Consider the following 17028-nt stretch of genomic DNA (forward strand, 5'->3'; position numbering starts at 1 on the left):
ACCTTCCATAGACCACCCGTGTCCCCGAGCAGCGTTGAATGACTGACACGCTTTCATAACGCGACGGCGTACACATGTCGGCGTGTATGTTTGTTCGTGTCGCTCATAAGCAAAACCTCCGTTCACACTTGCGTGAAGCCTGAGCCTCTAAAAACATTTCTCCTCCTCGTTCCCAGCCCCGGCGGGCCAACGCGCTCTGATTTGTGGATGAATGATTCCCTGGGAAGCTCAGTCAGTTGACCTGTTTGCAGTTTCCTAGGAGAGCCCGGGCAACCCCACCTCACTAATGTCGTGCCTCCCGACCGATTCGGAGCTGTGGCGGAATCGCGCAGCTGACGGCAAACAATGAACAACACACTCTGCTAATAGGCCGTGTGTCCTGCACAACAGCAAAGAGGGCTACCACTGACGCCCCCCCCCACCCACCCACCCACCCAACCCCACCCAACGCTCAGCAGGAGAAGGAGGGCTTCAAGCCAGGAGGAACTGTCAATGGCAACCTCAATCTTTCCACAGGGAATCGTATGAGCATGATTAATTTATTTAACAGCAGTCTAGCTGTCTCGTGTTTTGATGATCTCATTTAGTTGTGTGTGAGAGTCAAAAATAGTGGCAACGGCAGCTCTCAGTGTGATGCAGTATAATTTTATACCGCTGCAAATTATAACTGCAATAATATCTAAATTGTTCAATTGATACTTCTCTGACAGCGGCGATCAAAAGTTAATAATTGTTGTGTGTTGTGTTATGTGTCCCAAAGGAAAATGTTTTCTCAAGATGCTAACTACATTTTTGGATACATAGGATTTTTTTTTCATGAAAACTTTTATTTTACTGTCGTGTCTTCAGAGTTCCTTTTTTTTTTTTTTTTTGCTGTTCTTTCACAAATGTGTATTTCCCTCAAGCTTTCTTCGCCATTAACGGCACTGGAGGGAGCCTCATTATTTTGTTGCAATGCACCAGAGGGGTCTGCGATCGGTCGCGCCAGGATGTGGCAGCCATTTTGCATTCACACAATAGCAGACATCAAAAGAGATGGTGTAATATCTAGTTTGAAGGGCAGCGCATGAAAATCGAAAGCGTGAAAACATTCTTGCGATGAAGCTTTTTGTCTTTGCCGATACGCAAGAAGTGTATTTCAACAGGCCACCGCCATTTACTCTCGTTGGGTTCAATCAACAAAGCTGTGGCAAAATTCAAGTTGTTTTCATTGTTTATGATTTTTACCATTCAAGTTTTAGAAATCCAGTTGTTCAGGTTACATTTGCATTGGAGTGCCATGAAATTAAGAGTACTCATCTCTTGGTAGTCTTTACTATTATGGCCTAAAATGTTACATCATCAGTAACAATTTGTAACTTGGACTTCAAGCATGGCACTTTCAGTATGGGAAACATACTGATATAAAACCAAGGGGCCATTAAAAAAAGTTTGCTCATTCGAAAAAAAAGTCCTTACCGTGATTAATCAAATTAGATGAAAATGACCCATATATCATATATACGGTATATATTGACTACTGTTCAAAAGCTTGGGGTCACTGAGATATGTCCTTAATTTAAAAAAAAAAAAAAAAAAAAAACTAAGAATTGTCTTGACTGTAATTCTGATACATGTCATCTTCATTGGGAAAAAAAATGCTTTTCTATCAAAAACAAGGAAAGTTATCCCCAAACTTTTCATCTTTAGTGTAAATAATCTTTTAAAAAAGAAGAAACCAGCAGTAATAATCTCCAAATTCATATTGCTCCAATTTCATAGGTTGAAATTTGGTGAGTCACCACCCACGTGACCATGTGGGCCCCGCCCCCTCGAGAAGCACGTGAGCCCAGTTAAAGTGACGCAGAGTGGAGATGCTGTCACTTGTCCTCCACTCCGCGCTCGCTCCTCTTTTCCTTGCTCTTTTCTTCTCCTCTGGCGAAGACATCATGAAGCGAAGCAGCAACTACAGCTCGTCCGAGAGCGACCTGGACGACAACATCGAAGTGGAGAAAGACAGCGGCGACGAAAATGGGTACCGCGTGTTCAAGTTTGTTCTATTTGGGAATTTCCAACTTTTTAATATATATATATATATACATATATATATATATATATATAAAAAACTAAATAAATGTGATGTTTTATCATGTCGTTAACAGTCCGGCCGATTCTCACGGCTCAATGTCACCGTCCACTACCACCACTCAAGTTCAAGCCAGAAAACGACGCAGAGGAGTGAGTGCTCGTCCTATTATTTTTTTTTTTTAATTATTATTTTTTTTATATAAAAACCTTTTCAATGTACTTCGCTCACCACATAGCGCCGAATTCTTTGTTTTTTTCCCCTAGATAATTGAGAAAAGAAGACGTGACCGCATCAATAACAGCCTGTCAGAGCTTCGAAGACTGGTGCCGAGTGCTTTTGAGAAGCAGGTAAAAAAAAAAAAGACATCGCCGGTCTTGATTGAGTTCCAAACAAGTTGCAGCCCGGTTTACGACGCGATTTGCACGCAAGTCGGAGCGTACGTCGTAGTCTTGTCTTAACGCACGCTAACACAATAGTGGAGTCACAATGACAATAGCTGTGTAGGATTTTAGTATGTTCTGGATTTGTATGGTTGTATATTTATGTAAACGATCAAATGAAAAGCAGCATAAGCCAGTTCTGGACGGCCGTAAATCGAGGACCCCTCCCCACCCTCCTTGTACATTGTTGATGTGAGTTCAAGTGCTAATGCAGGGTTTCTACCCCAATTATATTTTTGTTCTCATGTATGGACTTAACGTTAACATATATCTATAAAATGTAATTCTGAATGCATTATTTTGGGACTCTTAATATAAATTTAAAAAAAGGTCATTTCCTGCTTTATGATCAATAAAACAGCAAATTTCACTTTAAATTTTTCTTATGGCCTACCTCTTTTTATGCAATCAGTCATAACATAATAAGAACCATCAGTGTTATTGTTTAAATATTCGTGCTTGGTTTTAATGTTATCTGCTAGTGAAAGTGCGCAGTTCTGCTTACTGTGAACAAGACTCCAATAAAAACTGAGCTGGGACCCATTTTGGGCCCGAAGCCTAATTAATGAAACGCGAATGAAATGTCTTTTCACTTTCTTGGCTGTGCAGGGCTCGGCAAAATTGGAAAAAGCGGAAATACTGCAAATGACTGTGGACCATTTGAAGATGTTGCATGCATCTGGAGGCAAAGGTATTTATCATTTCTGTCATATGACGGCATATCGCATGATACAGTGGACCCTTGTTTATACGTTCCAGACACACCTGTAATAGGTGAACGTCAGTGACAGAGAGAGACCATATTGCAAAAAAATAATTTCTTATAGTTTTACCACTTCCACACTTGTGTAAACACATTTAAACTGTAACATTAATACAGTAGCATAGTAGGCCTAAGCGTTGATAAACAAAACAAGGCAGAGGTTTTTCTTCCTAAAAAGTGTTTTTCATATTATTTTAAGCCACTGTAACATTATGCTCAGTTTGAACATGAACACCGCACTTAAATATAGAAAATAAAACACACTTTAAATGATTTGATTAAAATGTGTTACAAAATTTAAATAATAAGTGATACCTAAATAAATCTTTACAAATGAACACTTAGACTAAATGCAAATGTACTAAACCTAAAAATCAAATGCAACTGAACTGTACTTTGGCAGTGATTCTTCTGTGTACCACTAGAGGGAGCCCATGTACCACTAGTGGTACTCATACCACAGTTTGAGAATCAATAGCCTAGATGTTACGGTTTTTATAAACCTTCAACCTACATAAAAATTGGGAAAACGTTTTAAAAAATCTGTGAGTAGGTGAGTCCACAGATGCTGAACCGCGAGTATGTGGGGGTCCAGTTTACTGTGTTACCCTGAAGGGCTGTCCTCTTCTTCTTCTTCTTCTTCTTCTTCTTCCCGATAATTACACAGCAGCTCTTTCAGTAGACCTCAGTGCTGCTGGGTATGTTGTGGCACAATGTGGTTACTACAATAAACAAAACACGGACTTGCTCGAAAACTGTAAAAAGCAATTGGTGAAATATTTGCGCTATGGCGGGGTAGCGAATGACGCATTGTGATGTAGTGTTGGTCCGCTGTTTAACGTGGTATTACGATGCGTCTTATTTTGTGACTGTCTCCCTGGCAGGGTACTTTGAGGCGCACGCCCTGGCGAAGGATTACCGCAGCCTGGGCTTCAGGGAGTGTTTGGCCGAGACGGCTCGCTTCCTGAGCATCGTGGAGGGCCGGGACGGCGCGGACCCCCTCCGCGTACGCCTGGTGTCCCACCTGAGCAACTACGCGTCTCAGAGGGAGGTGCAGGCCGGACTGGAACACTTAGCCTGGGGCTCGGCCTACGGCGGCGGCCCCGCTCCGCTCCCCCACCCGCTCCTCCTACAGCCCCCCCAGGGCAGGACGCCCGCATCTAGAGGAAACAGTCGCCCGCCCTCCGCGTCGCCCTCCGACACCTCAGCGACGTCCAGACTCCTGCCTCCGACGGAGTCTCTCAGGGCGCCCCCCAACGGCTCGTTACCCCTCGGCGTGCCCACCTCTAAGCTCTCGCCGCCCCTCCTGTCGTCCCTCTCCTCACTGTCGGCCTTCCCCCTCTCTTTCGGCGCGTTCCCACTCGTGTCCCCGGCGGCCCTCGGTGTGGTCGGCCCCCCCTCCGCCCTGTCCAAGCCTTACAGGCCGTGGGGCACGGAGATTGGGGCCTTTTGAAGACAACAACTGGACCGAGGGGGGGCAACAGCTGACCTGGGCTACAAACCACATGACCATCTGTTTTCCTAGCTATAATAGACAGGTGAACACAAGGAACTGGCCTTATTTTATTGTTTGTAAAGAATGTTATTGCTGATGGACGCTACTTCCTATTTGTTTAGAAGAAGAACTGACCTCTGGATGATTGTATTTTCTGAATTCAAATAGAGAACTAATTTAGCTAACATACAATCTGCGGTTTGAGGGCCGATACACATTAATGGACTCGATACTGAACCTTTTAAAGCTGTCGAAGAACCACGTCATGTATGTAAGTATTTAATATAGAGTGAGATAATTCGGTCGGCTTGTTTATATCAGGACTATTTGCATCTGTAATATTTTTGTATCAATAAATCGGAATCAGAATCATCTTTATTGGCCAATTATGTTGAAACACAAGGAATTTGTCTCCGTATGTAGCAAAGAAAAGACACTAACAAAATATACATTTAAGTATACACAAATGTACAAAGTACTGAGAGTCATTGGCAAATAATACAGTGTGCAGGAGTGGAGAGAAAAAACTAATTAAATGGAATTTTGCAAATGATAAGTGAAAAATCAAATAGAAAATTACACCAACAATGCAAATTAAATGTGCTAATATTATGGGCTATTTTTGTTGTTGTTTTTTTTCCATGTTCTTCATATGACCCACACAACATCAGGTACATTTAATACATGCTTCTTTCTGTACAATATAATTTATTATTTTTATTTTTTTTTACAAAGAAAATAATGCTTACTTTTGTTTGACAATGTCACAGGTATTCATTCATTTCAATTTTTATTATGGTTGTAGATTTGCATCTTAATATTCTGCCTCTCATGAAGCTACAACCCCAATTCCAATGAAGTTGGGACGTTGTGTTAAACATAAATAAAAACAGAATACAATGATTTGCAAATCATATTCAACCTATATTCAATTGAATACAGTACAAAGACAAGATATTTAATGTTCAAACTGATAAACTTCAGGTCTGGACTGCAGGCAGGCCAGTCTAGTACCCGCACTCTTTTACTACGAAGCCATGCTGTTGTAACACGTGCAGAATTTGGTTTGGCATTGTCTTGCTGAAATGAGCAGGGGCGTCCGTGAAAAAGACGTTGCTTGGATGGCAGCATATGTTTCTCCAAAACCTGTATGTACCTTTCAGCATTAATGGTGCCTTCACATATGTGTAAGTTACCCAGGCCATTGGCACTAACACAGCCCCATAGCATCACAGATGCTGGCTTTTGAACTTTGTGTCCATAACAGTCCGGATGGTTCTTTTCTTCTTTGGCCCGGAGGACACAACGGCCACAATTTCCAAAAACAATTTGAAATGTGGACAGAACACTTTCCCACTTTGCATCAGTCCATCTTAGATGAGCTCGGGCCTAGAGAAGCCAGCGGTGTTTCTGGGTGTTGTGGATAAATGGCTTTTGCTTTGCGTAGTAGGGTTTCAAGTTGCACTTACGGATGTAGCACCGAACTGTATTTACTGACATTGGTTTTCTGAAGTGTTCCTGAGCCCATGTGGTGATATCCTTTATACATTGATGTCGGTTTTTGATGCAGTGCTGCCTGAGGGATCGAAGGTCACGGGCATTCAATGTTGGTTTTTGGCCTTGATGACCGTAGATGATGAAATCCCTAAATTCCTTGCAATTGTACGTTGAGGAACATTGTCCTTAAACTGTTCAACTATTTTCTCACGCACGTGTTTACAAAGAGGTGAACCTCGCCTCATCATTGCTTGTGAATGACTGAGCAATTCAAGGAGGCTCCTTTTATACCCAATCATGGCACCCACCTGTTCCCAATTAGCCTGTTCACCTGTGGGATGTTCCAAACAGGTGTTTGATGAGCATTCCTCAACTTTCTCAGTCTTTTTTGCCACCTGTCCCAGCTTTTTTGGAACGTGTTACAGCCATCAAATTCTAAGTTAATGATTATTTGCTAAAAACAAATAAAGTTCATCAGTTTGAACATTAAACTGAATACACTACTTTGTAGTGTATTCAATTAAATATAGGTTGAACATGATTTGCAAATCATTGTATTCTGTTTTTATTTATGTTTAACACAACGTCCCAACTTCATTGGAATTGGGGTTGTAAATAAGCTCAACAAAAAATGACCACCTATCAATGTCACCCACAAGTGCAATAATAATGATGTTCAATTAGTATCTCTTGCAGCAGGGATAGGAAAACTTTGAAAAGTTAGTGTATGTAAAATTATCAATTTTTTAAATAGTTGAATATATTTTAATAATAAAAACAAATCAATTAATATCAATTTTATTCATTATTAATTGAATTGTGTTAAACTAACCAATGTTAATGAACATCTAAAATGTTTTTTGTAACTAATATATTCATTGCTTACAATGAATCAGTTAATGTGTTAGATGAGATAAAGGAATTTTAGTTAACAATTTTTTGGGGAAAAAAAATCTACATTAATACAACAAGACTCTTAAAAAATGCCAAATGTGGCCCACGGGCCATACTGTGCCCACCCGTGTCTTACAGAATCCAAAATAAGCGTGATTGTCTTTGCAAAACAGAATTGTTGAAACAGTTCGAGTGTGTAGGTGCACCTAAATAATTGTCCCGTGAGTGTTTGAAAAAATCCCATAAAAGCTAATAAGAATATTGTAATGAGGCGCCGTTTATGTACCGCAGCCGTTGTTCCTCCGCTGCGTGCCAGATAAGTAACCAAATCCAAGAGTATTGTTACCCTTTTGAATAGCCAGGAAATCATTAAGAGCCAGAGGAAATCCTTTACAATGTTGCCCTGACCTCACCGTCTTGGGTTGGTCCAAAGCGGAGACAATAGTGTGAACAGGATGTGGACATTGGAGGGAAGCGCTCGCCAGTAAAGGCAACACACGCACGGCAGCTGCGCCTCTAATTTTCATTAACATTTAATTCTGAGAACAACCAAATCATTTAGGAGGGTCTTAGACAGCAAAAAATTGGCCGAACCACATGCATACTTATTTTTACGGGGAGGGGGCTTAAGAACATTTTTAGGTGGGCTTGAGCCCCGCTAAAATAGGCCTAGTGATGTCACTGCTCCCAGCCAATCACAGAGCACATATAGAGACAGACGACCATTCACACTGACATTCCTGCACTCACTCTGTGGGCAGTGAACGCACCACTCCACAGTAGTCAGTGACTTTGGAATATTAGAACATTTAGAATTGCAATGAAAAACCTTGGGGGAAGATACTGTATGATTTATACTGAAAATAAATAATGATACTTACAATATGTATATCCATAATAACAAATGTTATATTTCTATATAGGCTCCAACACGCCCGCGACCCTCGTGAGGAGAAGCGGCTCAGAAAATGGATGGATGGATATTTCTATATTGTATTCTGGTTTGAGTTGATCACTGAAGGATTTACTGTTTTTCAAATCCCGAATTCTTTAAGTGCCAGTGTTGAAATTTAGCTGCTTTTGCCCCACTTTATTTTTAGTTTTTTGTTTTGCTACCCCACATTCAACTTCAGCTTTACAGATGCCAACTCTGCTTTGCGGTGCAGTCAGGTAGCACAGTGAGAGTTATTACAGCCATCTAGTGGCACAACCTGGTATTGCGTTTGCTGGTGAAGTGAAAAAGAAGGCTTCTATTTGAGATGCAGCGTTTCTTTGTTCGAGTGGATAGGAATTGGTTCCGGGGGGCTATTGGAGAAAATATGGTATTTATTATCAAATGTTCATTTTTATTATTTATTTATTATTATTCAGGCAGACACAAGCACGTGTACTACCAGCCAATCACCAACAAGTATCTTTCTGGAAAATTGACAATGACGACCTTTTTTTCTTCTTGGTTTTGATGTAATTTACCAAACTAAACTTTTGCCCTCATTTGGGAAGCGAGTATGAAGGCTCGAGCATCGGTCATATTTTTTCGAGAAAAATATTTGACTGCCTCCTGTTGGTGAAGCTCAGGACTGGATTTTAATGCAATGTCCAAACTTGATGGAGGACATTAAAGCAGCGGTTCTCAAATTGGGGTCTAGGGACCCTTGGAGGGCCAAAAAAACCATAACTTGAGGTTCCAAGAAATAATTTGTAATTAATTCATGTCATACCAATAAAAAAGTGAATGTGGGGACTGGCCCGCTAATAAAACAAGCATCCTACACCAATTACACTTTCTTCCTACCTTAGCTTTGGGCCAATTAAAAGCTCTGATATAACTGTAAGCGTATTAACACTTTGCTTAAATATAGGACGATTTAAAAAAAAAAAAAAAAAAACTATTGAAATAATGATTCCATTAAAATGTATTGCACAAAAAAAAGTTTTCATTTTAATTGTACCACAATAAATGTTTTAAAATAAACAGTTAAATTCAAATGCCAATCAAATGCAAATGTATTGAACTTGAATACAACTGAACTGAACTTTGCCAGTACCACGAGAAGGAGCCCGAGTACCACACTTTGAAAATCACTGCTCAAAGACACATAGGAGGTGCTGCAGGAGTTTCTTTTTAGTTTATTTCAATTAGAAAGGGATATTTTTTGATTATTCCAATTTATATTATTATTTCATTTATTGTGTTTGACGTTCAATCTTTATAATGTACAACACTTTGTTACAGCTGCATTCTTTTTTTTTTGCATTCTCTAGAAATAAAGTTGAGTCACTTGACTAGTGAAAGTGGTGCTAAACCCAACCGGTTAAATGGAGAAAATATTAATATTTAAGTAGAAGCGTTTAAAGAACGAATCGCTATTTAGGGGTACACGTTACAGTTAATTCGTTGGTGTTAGGATTATGAGGGAGTCCTTGGAAATGTTTTTTAACCCAGACCCAAAAAAGGTTAAAAACCCCTGAATTAAAAAGTCGCACTAAATATGTAATTTAAGCATATTCACTATACCACAGGAAAGCATTCTGATAATCATAATATTTGATGTTTTATTCAGCAGTTGACACACTCTCGATCGTCTCTTAGCACAGAAACTCATGAGATGCTGCATGCCATGTTCACAGAACCCCAAATCTTTATTAAGCAAAGCTTTCACAGAGAAATTCATGAAGGCGTGGGGGAAGAAAAACACAAGCAGCAGAGGACGCAGGCAGATATCAGCAGTGCTGTAGATTAAAAAGAGACTCCTATAGTTCGCTGTGCTGAATGTATAAGATAGCATCCCGCATCCAAGATCCAAAGCCGACGACACCTCGTGTTGCGCTCGTATTCTCTCGCAGCCAAGCAAGCACACGCTTTGTTTTCCCTTTTGGTCACGTGATCAGTAACATCAAGGTCAGAGGACTTGTGATGCATGGTACCACAATGTCAGAACATTCCGGTAAAGGACTCATTAATCTCATTCACTGCCATTGACGGCTTTTGAAGTCAAATATCCATGTTAACTGGGAGGGCTGGCAGTGAATGAGTTTTTTAAGGGATTTGGCCTTGGAAATCTGCACGTATAGAAACAGTAACCGTCTTTTTTTTGTTTTTTTTGGGGGGGAGGGGGGTAAAGACATTCTTAATCATAATAAAGCACCAATCAACCATCGGGCTCATTGCAAAGGGATGTTTTGGATTGTTATACATTCGAAGCGTGCGTGAGGAAGATACAGCTGACTTGTGTTCGTTTTGTCTACTCTATTACCGCAGGTACACCTTAGAGCTGTCACATTCTTCACAAAGACACAAAAACATCATCATCCTCATCATCATCCGGAATACAATGCAAACGTCAGTCTACATCCAACTCACAATTCACAAGAGTGGTGGCATCCAACAACAACAACAAAAAATATTGTACAGTGCCGTACACAGAAATCGATAGATAGATAGATAGATAGATAGATAGATAGATAGATAGATAGATAGATAGATAGACAGATAGATAGATAGATAGATAGATAGATAGATAGATAGATAGATAGATAGATAGATAGATAGATAGATAGATAGATAGATAGATAGATAGATAGATAGATAGATAGATAGATAGATAGACAAAAGCAATATTTACAAAAGAAGACAGATCCCTCTCTAAAAATCAAGAAATCCTTGCAGCTCTCAAAGATGAGTGACATCGATGTTCGTCTTCATTGATAATACTGAAGTGACTGGGTGAGTGTTGTGATGTAGTGGTGAGGTCCTCCAGCTTTGCATGTCTGTTGTTCGGAAGAGGGTCGGAGCAGGGCGAGGAAGGGGCAATGGGTGGGTGGACGGATGGATGGATGGATGGATGGATGGAGGGATGGATGAATGGATGGAGTGGCGGATGATGGAAGTCGGGACTTTTGTGCGGCGTTCATGCTGTCAACTCTTCCCTCATCTCTTTGTTTCTGCGCACCAACGCCGCGTGTCTCTCCTGGGAAAGAGTGAAACGACAGTTTAGGCTAGATCACTACAGCAAGTGACCACCAGATGGTGCCATTTCTTTCTCTTTTACATTTAGTACAGAGCAGTGATTCAAGGATTCAATTGGTTTCATTGTCATATCAACACACATTTACACATGATATGGCACGAAATCTGATTTTAACTGCAAAAATGAATGCGTATGTATTACATTAATTTCTTAATTTGCCATGTAAATGTTTGGCCAATGGGGTAGTTGATGAGTGAGTCCTACAAACTCGAGCAACAAGTGAATGGGTTGATTGATGTTGGTTCTTCTGCTATACATTTAGATTTTTATTTCACAAATTGTATTATGAGACATAGATGATTTGTGTTTGCGAAATATCAAGTGCACCAGACAGTAATAAAGTAAAATATTTAATTCTCAAACGTTTATAAAAAGACTATTACCATGACTGTGGACTATACTGTATCCATAGTTTTTATGCTACATACTATTCTTGCTGTTGTTCACTTCTATATATTTTAGTATCTATTTATATATGTTTAGTTTCCCATTCACATCTGCATATACAGTATTTATTGTCCATATTGCTGGACAAAAAAAAAAAAAGAAAAAAAAACCAGGACATTTGGTCATTGTCAAAGAGAGCAAGCCATTTTCAACACTTTAGATTAGTCAATATTTTGTAAATAAATAAATAACAGGTGGCTGGCCAATAGTAGATATTTATGAAAAAAATACAAAGTTGACCAAATTTGGACATAACAGGTTACGGCTCGATTTCAGCGATTTAGTTTCCAGTCACACTGCTGCTCTCATTTTGCTCAGTCTCTTTGCCTGATGTTGTAACTATGCGTATGTATGGTTTTGATTTTTTATATTATTATTATTATTCTTTTGTCCTGCTCCCACCCACTTTGCTGCTCTAGAACTGAAATTGGTTAACTCTGAACACAGCCGCCTCCCAGTTAGAAAAGGGTGTGCACACTTGTGCAACCACATCATCTTAGTTGTTCATTATACTTTCCCCTTGGAAAATATATATATATATTTTTTTGAATGAGTGACATTAATAGGAGCAAATGTTTTGAAATGATTTATCTCTTTTTTACATCACAAAAACCTGGCATCTGAACAGGGAGGGGTGTGTAGACTTTTTTATGGCCACTGCAGTGGTACAGCACCATTTGTTCAGAGTGGCACTGCAACTCTTTCTCATGACGGCAATATTACAACCTTTTCCGATAAAAATATGAGTGTCACAGTATTACAACTTGATTTTTCTTGTTGTTGGGAGTAGTCGGTTCCCATGTTTAAAAGAATAAAAATACGCCGCGGGGATATTTTAGGATACAGGGACAGAGACCGCGTGTGTCACCTTCTCCTGCAGGCGCTCCAGCATGGCAGCCAGCTGGGCGTCTCGGTTCTCCTTGATCTGCTCCATCTTCATCTGGAGCTTCTCCTCGGCCATCTTGCTGAAGTTGTTGTTCTCCTCCAGGGCCTTGAACAGCACGTCCCTCTCGTGCTCTCGCTTTTCGGCCAAAGCTCTCAGCACCTGAGTTTCTTGGTACTAAAATAAATAAATCAAAATAAACCAAAGTCATTCCTCGCGGATGATTCAAAGTGACGTTTGACTTCCGGAATGTCGTAAAACTCACCTTTCGCCGCTCTTCGGCTGCCTCCAGTTTCTTCTCGATGTCATCCAAGGAAATGTCCCTCTTGGGGGGGGAAGCCAGGTTGTGGACCACATCTGATACTGGAGACAGGGGCTTGAGAATCACCTCAAACGCCTGCCCGGAGGCTCGCTTGTTTATCGGCTTCACCTCGATGTCTGCTGCCAAATGACCTTCGTTTAGTCCGAATGACAAGAAAAACATCCATTACATCCGCCCCTTACCTTCAAACTCATTCAGGACCTTGTTGCGTGCTTCCGGGTAGAAGCAGGAGCAGATGAGCGAGAGGACGGAGAGCTCCTTCATCTTCTCCTTGTATGCTGCGGGAGGAACATCGACACCTCATCCGGTTGAGTCGGCATTACGGTAAAATGTCACGATCCCACGAACGCGTCCAGTAAAAGTCCATAAGAGCTTTGTTAATAATTAATACTCGTTGAATGCTATTCTTTTATGTAGAGGGCTTAAGCAAGCATTTCACTTTACTGTGATAGCATAACGGAAACATGTGCACTCACAATGGAATGAAATTAAATACTGCGCTGTATCCTGCATTACACTGAGAAATAGCTTTAATATTTGCGTTAACTTATTAGCAGGACAGATCTAGTCCAGGAAAGTCCTGCTTCGATTGATTCAATGCCCCGAGAAGGCGATGACTTGCATGTGTGAGAATATTACGGTAGAGTTCTACAAACAAGCGCAATCATAATAATTAAAGCTGTGAGCAGCGAGAAACAGGCCCTCGCTTTGCCGAATCCTCCAAATAGTCATCAAACTTTCTTTGACGCCACATTCAAAAAAAAAAGTATCGCAATGTATCGATTGTATCTTTGTTCTTCTATCTTTGCCAGCGACGTATAGTGACAGGCAGAACAATTTAAATGCTCTTCCACTAGATGGCAGAAGAAAAAGGTATGAATGATTTTCATGACATTTTCATTTGATGGCGTACCATGAGATGTATTTATTTTTTTGTAAAATATGTGCCATTGCTGAATCAAGGTTGGGAAACCCTGCAAGTATAACCGATTCTGATTCAGGGTTCATTTGGGCGCATAGGAGTAGGAGGCCTGGAATTTGCGCAAAATGGCCGACTTCCTGGTCAATTCCGGGCATGCTTTTTCGTGCATCCTGTTACAACAGACGTGTCCGCCATCGCGCTGTGAAACCGGTGTCGCCTTTCAAAGGGGGCGCGACTACGTGAGTTTTGAGGTGTCGCGTTTGGCGGCCGCGACCGTACAATAATCGGACCGGTGACCAGTGCGGGGTGTACGCTGCCTTTTGCCCCAAGTCAGCTGGGATAGACTCCAGTTCTCCGTGACCCTGAACAGGCTACGATGGATGGATTCGAAACGAGTATGCTACTCAGGCCCGAAAAATAATCTTAAATAGTTCCCTGACAGTGTCAATCAAAGCACTGTAAGGGCAATTTTCCATACATCTCTTATTGGATCTCATTAGATCCCTAAGTCGTCGAGCAGCTGAGTGATAAGCAAACCGACTGTGTGTTGTTATTTAATTTCCTGCATCGTGCGCACTATAATCTGACAGGCCTGTCTGTCTTCACCTGCGGCGTTTGCAACTTCGTATGTGATGAGGGTTGCCAAACACGAGCACAGCCCCTCGCTGCAGGGCGGGCTAGCTGGCCGGCGTCCCACCCTGCTCGCCTGCCAAACGCAGCGCATGGCTTCTATTTTAGTATTTTGAAGTTGTTTTGGATTCCTCTTCGACAAATACTCGCTTCCTCACATGCGCCTCGAAGGCATTACTTTTACTTACGATTACTGAAGTTAGAGGCAGGGCGGGGGAACCTACGCGGCCCGGGAGAGGATTGGGCCAGGCTCGCCCACATATGCTCATAATGCTAATAAACATTCGCTTGATTGCTGCATCATATTTTCCCATCGATGTGCTACGGCCTCCTGAAGAATTGACAAAAACTGAAATGGCCCCCCGAGAGGAAAAGGGGACACAAAAGACCCTCTTGGGGCGATCATCCTAATGCATCATGTTGTGACATCTCCCTTGAGCAAGGCACCCAAGCCATGCGACTGCTTGGAAAGATGTCCACATTATGACCACATAATGAAAATTCTCCATTTTGATTGACTACCAGGTATTCATTTATCAAGCTAAATGACCTCATGTAAAAAAAATTATATATATATTAAAAAAAGAAAGAAACTAATAAACATTGTTAGAGGCAAATCCCTCAAAACGGAGGATTATTACGCGTTTAGCTCTTATTAAATCACATTTCATTGAGGTGGCCAGCGGGTGTATGAAAACAAAAGCTCAACTATTTTTGAAGTAAAACCGCTCAAAACGATGAATCCACGCACTATTGGTTTCAAATTCAACATTTCCAACAGTTGAACATTGCTGCTACATGTTCAGCTGTGAAACAAAACTGCAGCAGAGCCCGGAACAAAGGATGATGCATCACAACAGAGGTAGTAAAAAAAATAATAATAATACAAAAATAAAAGGACTCATTTGCATTGAAAAGAGTTGATTAATGGTTACAGTTTAAAAAAAAATAAAAATAAAAAAATACATATATGCTGGAGGTGTTGAGGTTGGTAGCCTAGCGGTGGAAAAAGTGATGACGCCCTCTCAGGCCTCAGTGGTGGGCAGCATCAGCATCTTGGGTGGGGTCCGTCTGCATTATGCTGCATATTGGGGCCCATGGAGTGATGGAGCGCGAGCGGCGCCGGAAAACTCTTGCTAAATGAACTCTTGTCGACATCTTACACGGCAATAGACGCAGGCAAATGCACAGGATTCCATATTATATTTCATCTAGGCGGGGATGTAAAACTGCTCATTGGTTCTTGCTCGCGTTGCACGAGCACGGCGCTGATAATCGTCTAAAATCACCGACAAAGTCAAGAATAGAAATCTGTGGAAATTTCACCGCATCCTTCACGTATGTTTCCAAAGTGGTGATTTTTTTTTGTTTTGTTTTTTGTTTTTTGTTTTTTTTTTCACAATCACCGGCCGGTAGACGACACGCACGCCGGGCCCATGCATGAGATCCACAGAAATAAAAGAAGCATCATAATCACCAGACAAGCCAGACATTTTCTTTGCTTTTAACGTGTAATGGAGGGGAAGAAAAAGAAAAAGGGGGGGGGGGAAGCTTACCGGTCGCTATTTTGGCCATGGCTGCAGAGGTTCGTGCGGAGAGGACGCGTTTCTGCTGCTTGCGTGCTGCCGTGCTGCGTTCAGGTGAACGTCGACGAGACTGCTGAACCACCAAGGCACTGAGTCAGGGCAGGGGCGGATCGGGTGGCGGCGAGGAGGCGGGCACATGTCCTCTGCTGTCACACGCGCACAGAGCGTGAATTTATGGATGATGGCGCTGAAATAATAGCTAAAGAAATGGCAACACTGCGAAGAATGTGGCTATAAATTCGAGATAACAAACTGAGCAAGATCCAGAAAAGATATATATATATATATATTATTTGTGGCAATATCGTCACCGGCCATAACATTAGGTACACCTGTGCAATGTAGCAAATGCGAGCTGTGTCAAATATCCTGCTATGAATAAATAAATATCAATTGGCACATACCCCCCTCCCACACACACAAACACCTTTTACCCTTTGCGCCGCTGTGTGTGTGATGTGCTCCTTTGTTTCATTAAAAATGTCTTACCTCACAACAATGTCCCAGCCACAATGCTCTTTCCAGGAATGGGAAAACTGCGATCAGTACCCAACAGCAGATGAGTGAGGACACAGAGGATCCTGTCCGAAAATTTGGGATTATTTCACACTTAATAAAAGCAGCAAAAAGTGCAATGTGCCGCTTGGAAAGGAGAACTGTCTTAAGCTATGCAACAAATAAACATTGTTAGCTCATTGAATATAGCCTACCAGCATTAGTTACGAATGAATTATAATCCAAGGCAGGTGGTTTGGATAGAGGGAGGATGGAAACAGCTGCTCGTGCTCTTTCAATCACTTTATAGACTGGCGCCAACAAAGTGGCTCAAGCTAAAGCTAGCTGGGTGACCTGGAGGGGTCTTAACTGTTATAAATCATTTGTAGAACTTAAATCTACTCAGACAGCGTCTACATTGGCCCAATCTACGCTTTTGTTTTTGTTGCATTTACATCTGGCTAGCTACAGAGGAGCAAAATATTTTACAAAACTCTTATTGGATTGATTGGGTTAGTGTACTTAATGTGAGTTTCATTCTTTGATGATGATACA

The 17028-nt window shown here is 41.3% G+C and overlaps 2 protein-coding genes across 3 annotated transcripts; one reads left to right on the forward strand and one right to left on the reverse strand.

Annotated features, from left to right (window-relative positions):
* The first annotated feature begins 1818 nt into the window (after positions 1-1818).
* Positions 1819-5138, forward strand: LOC133480053 (hairy/enhancer-of-split related with YRPW motif protein 1-like). The gene is made up of 5 exons (XM_061777703.1): positions 1819-2014; positions 2142-2217; positions 2332-2415; positions 3118-3199; positions 4156-5138. Exons 1-5 carry the CDS (start codon positions 1854-1856, stop codon positions 4722-4724), a joined length of 972 nt encoding a protein of 323 aa, XP_061633687.1. The 5' UTR covers positions 1819-1853; the 3' UTR covers positions 4725-5138.
* A 4638-nt stretch (positions 5139-9776) lies between these two features.
* On the reverse strand, positions 9777-16108 carry stmn2a (stathmin 2a). 2 transcript variants are annotated; one of them, XM_061777591.1, is made up of 5 exons: positions 15949-16108; positions 13023-13118; positions 12784-12956; positions 12504-12695; positions 9777-11128 (listed from the first exon to the last, which is right to left on the reverse strand). In XM_061777591.1, exons 1-5 carry the CDS (start codon positions 15965-15967, stop codon positions 11069-11071), a joined length of 540 nt encoding a protein of 179 aa, XP_061633575.1. In that variant the 5' UTR covers positions 15968-16108; the 3' UTR covers positions 9777-11068. The 2 variants fall into 2 exon arrangements, with proteins under 2 accessions (XP_061633575.1, XP_061633574.1); XM_061777590.1 differs by having other exon boundaries at positions 12784-12959.
* Positions 16109-17028: the final 920 nt, after the last annotated feature.

Source organism: Phyllopteryx taeniolatus, chromosome 6 (assembly GCF_024500385.1).
Source record: "Phyllopteryx taeniolatus isolate TA_2022b chromosome 6, UOR_Ptae_1.2, whole genome shotgun sequence".
NCBI classification, from domain to species: Eukaryota; Metazoa; Chordata; class Actinopteri; order Syngnathiformes; family Syngnathidae; genus Phyllopteryx; species Phyllopteryx taeniolatus.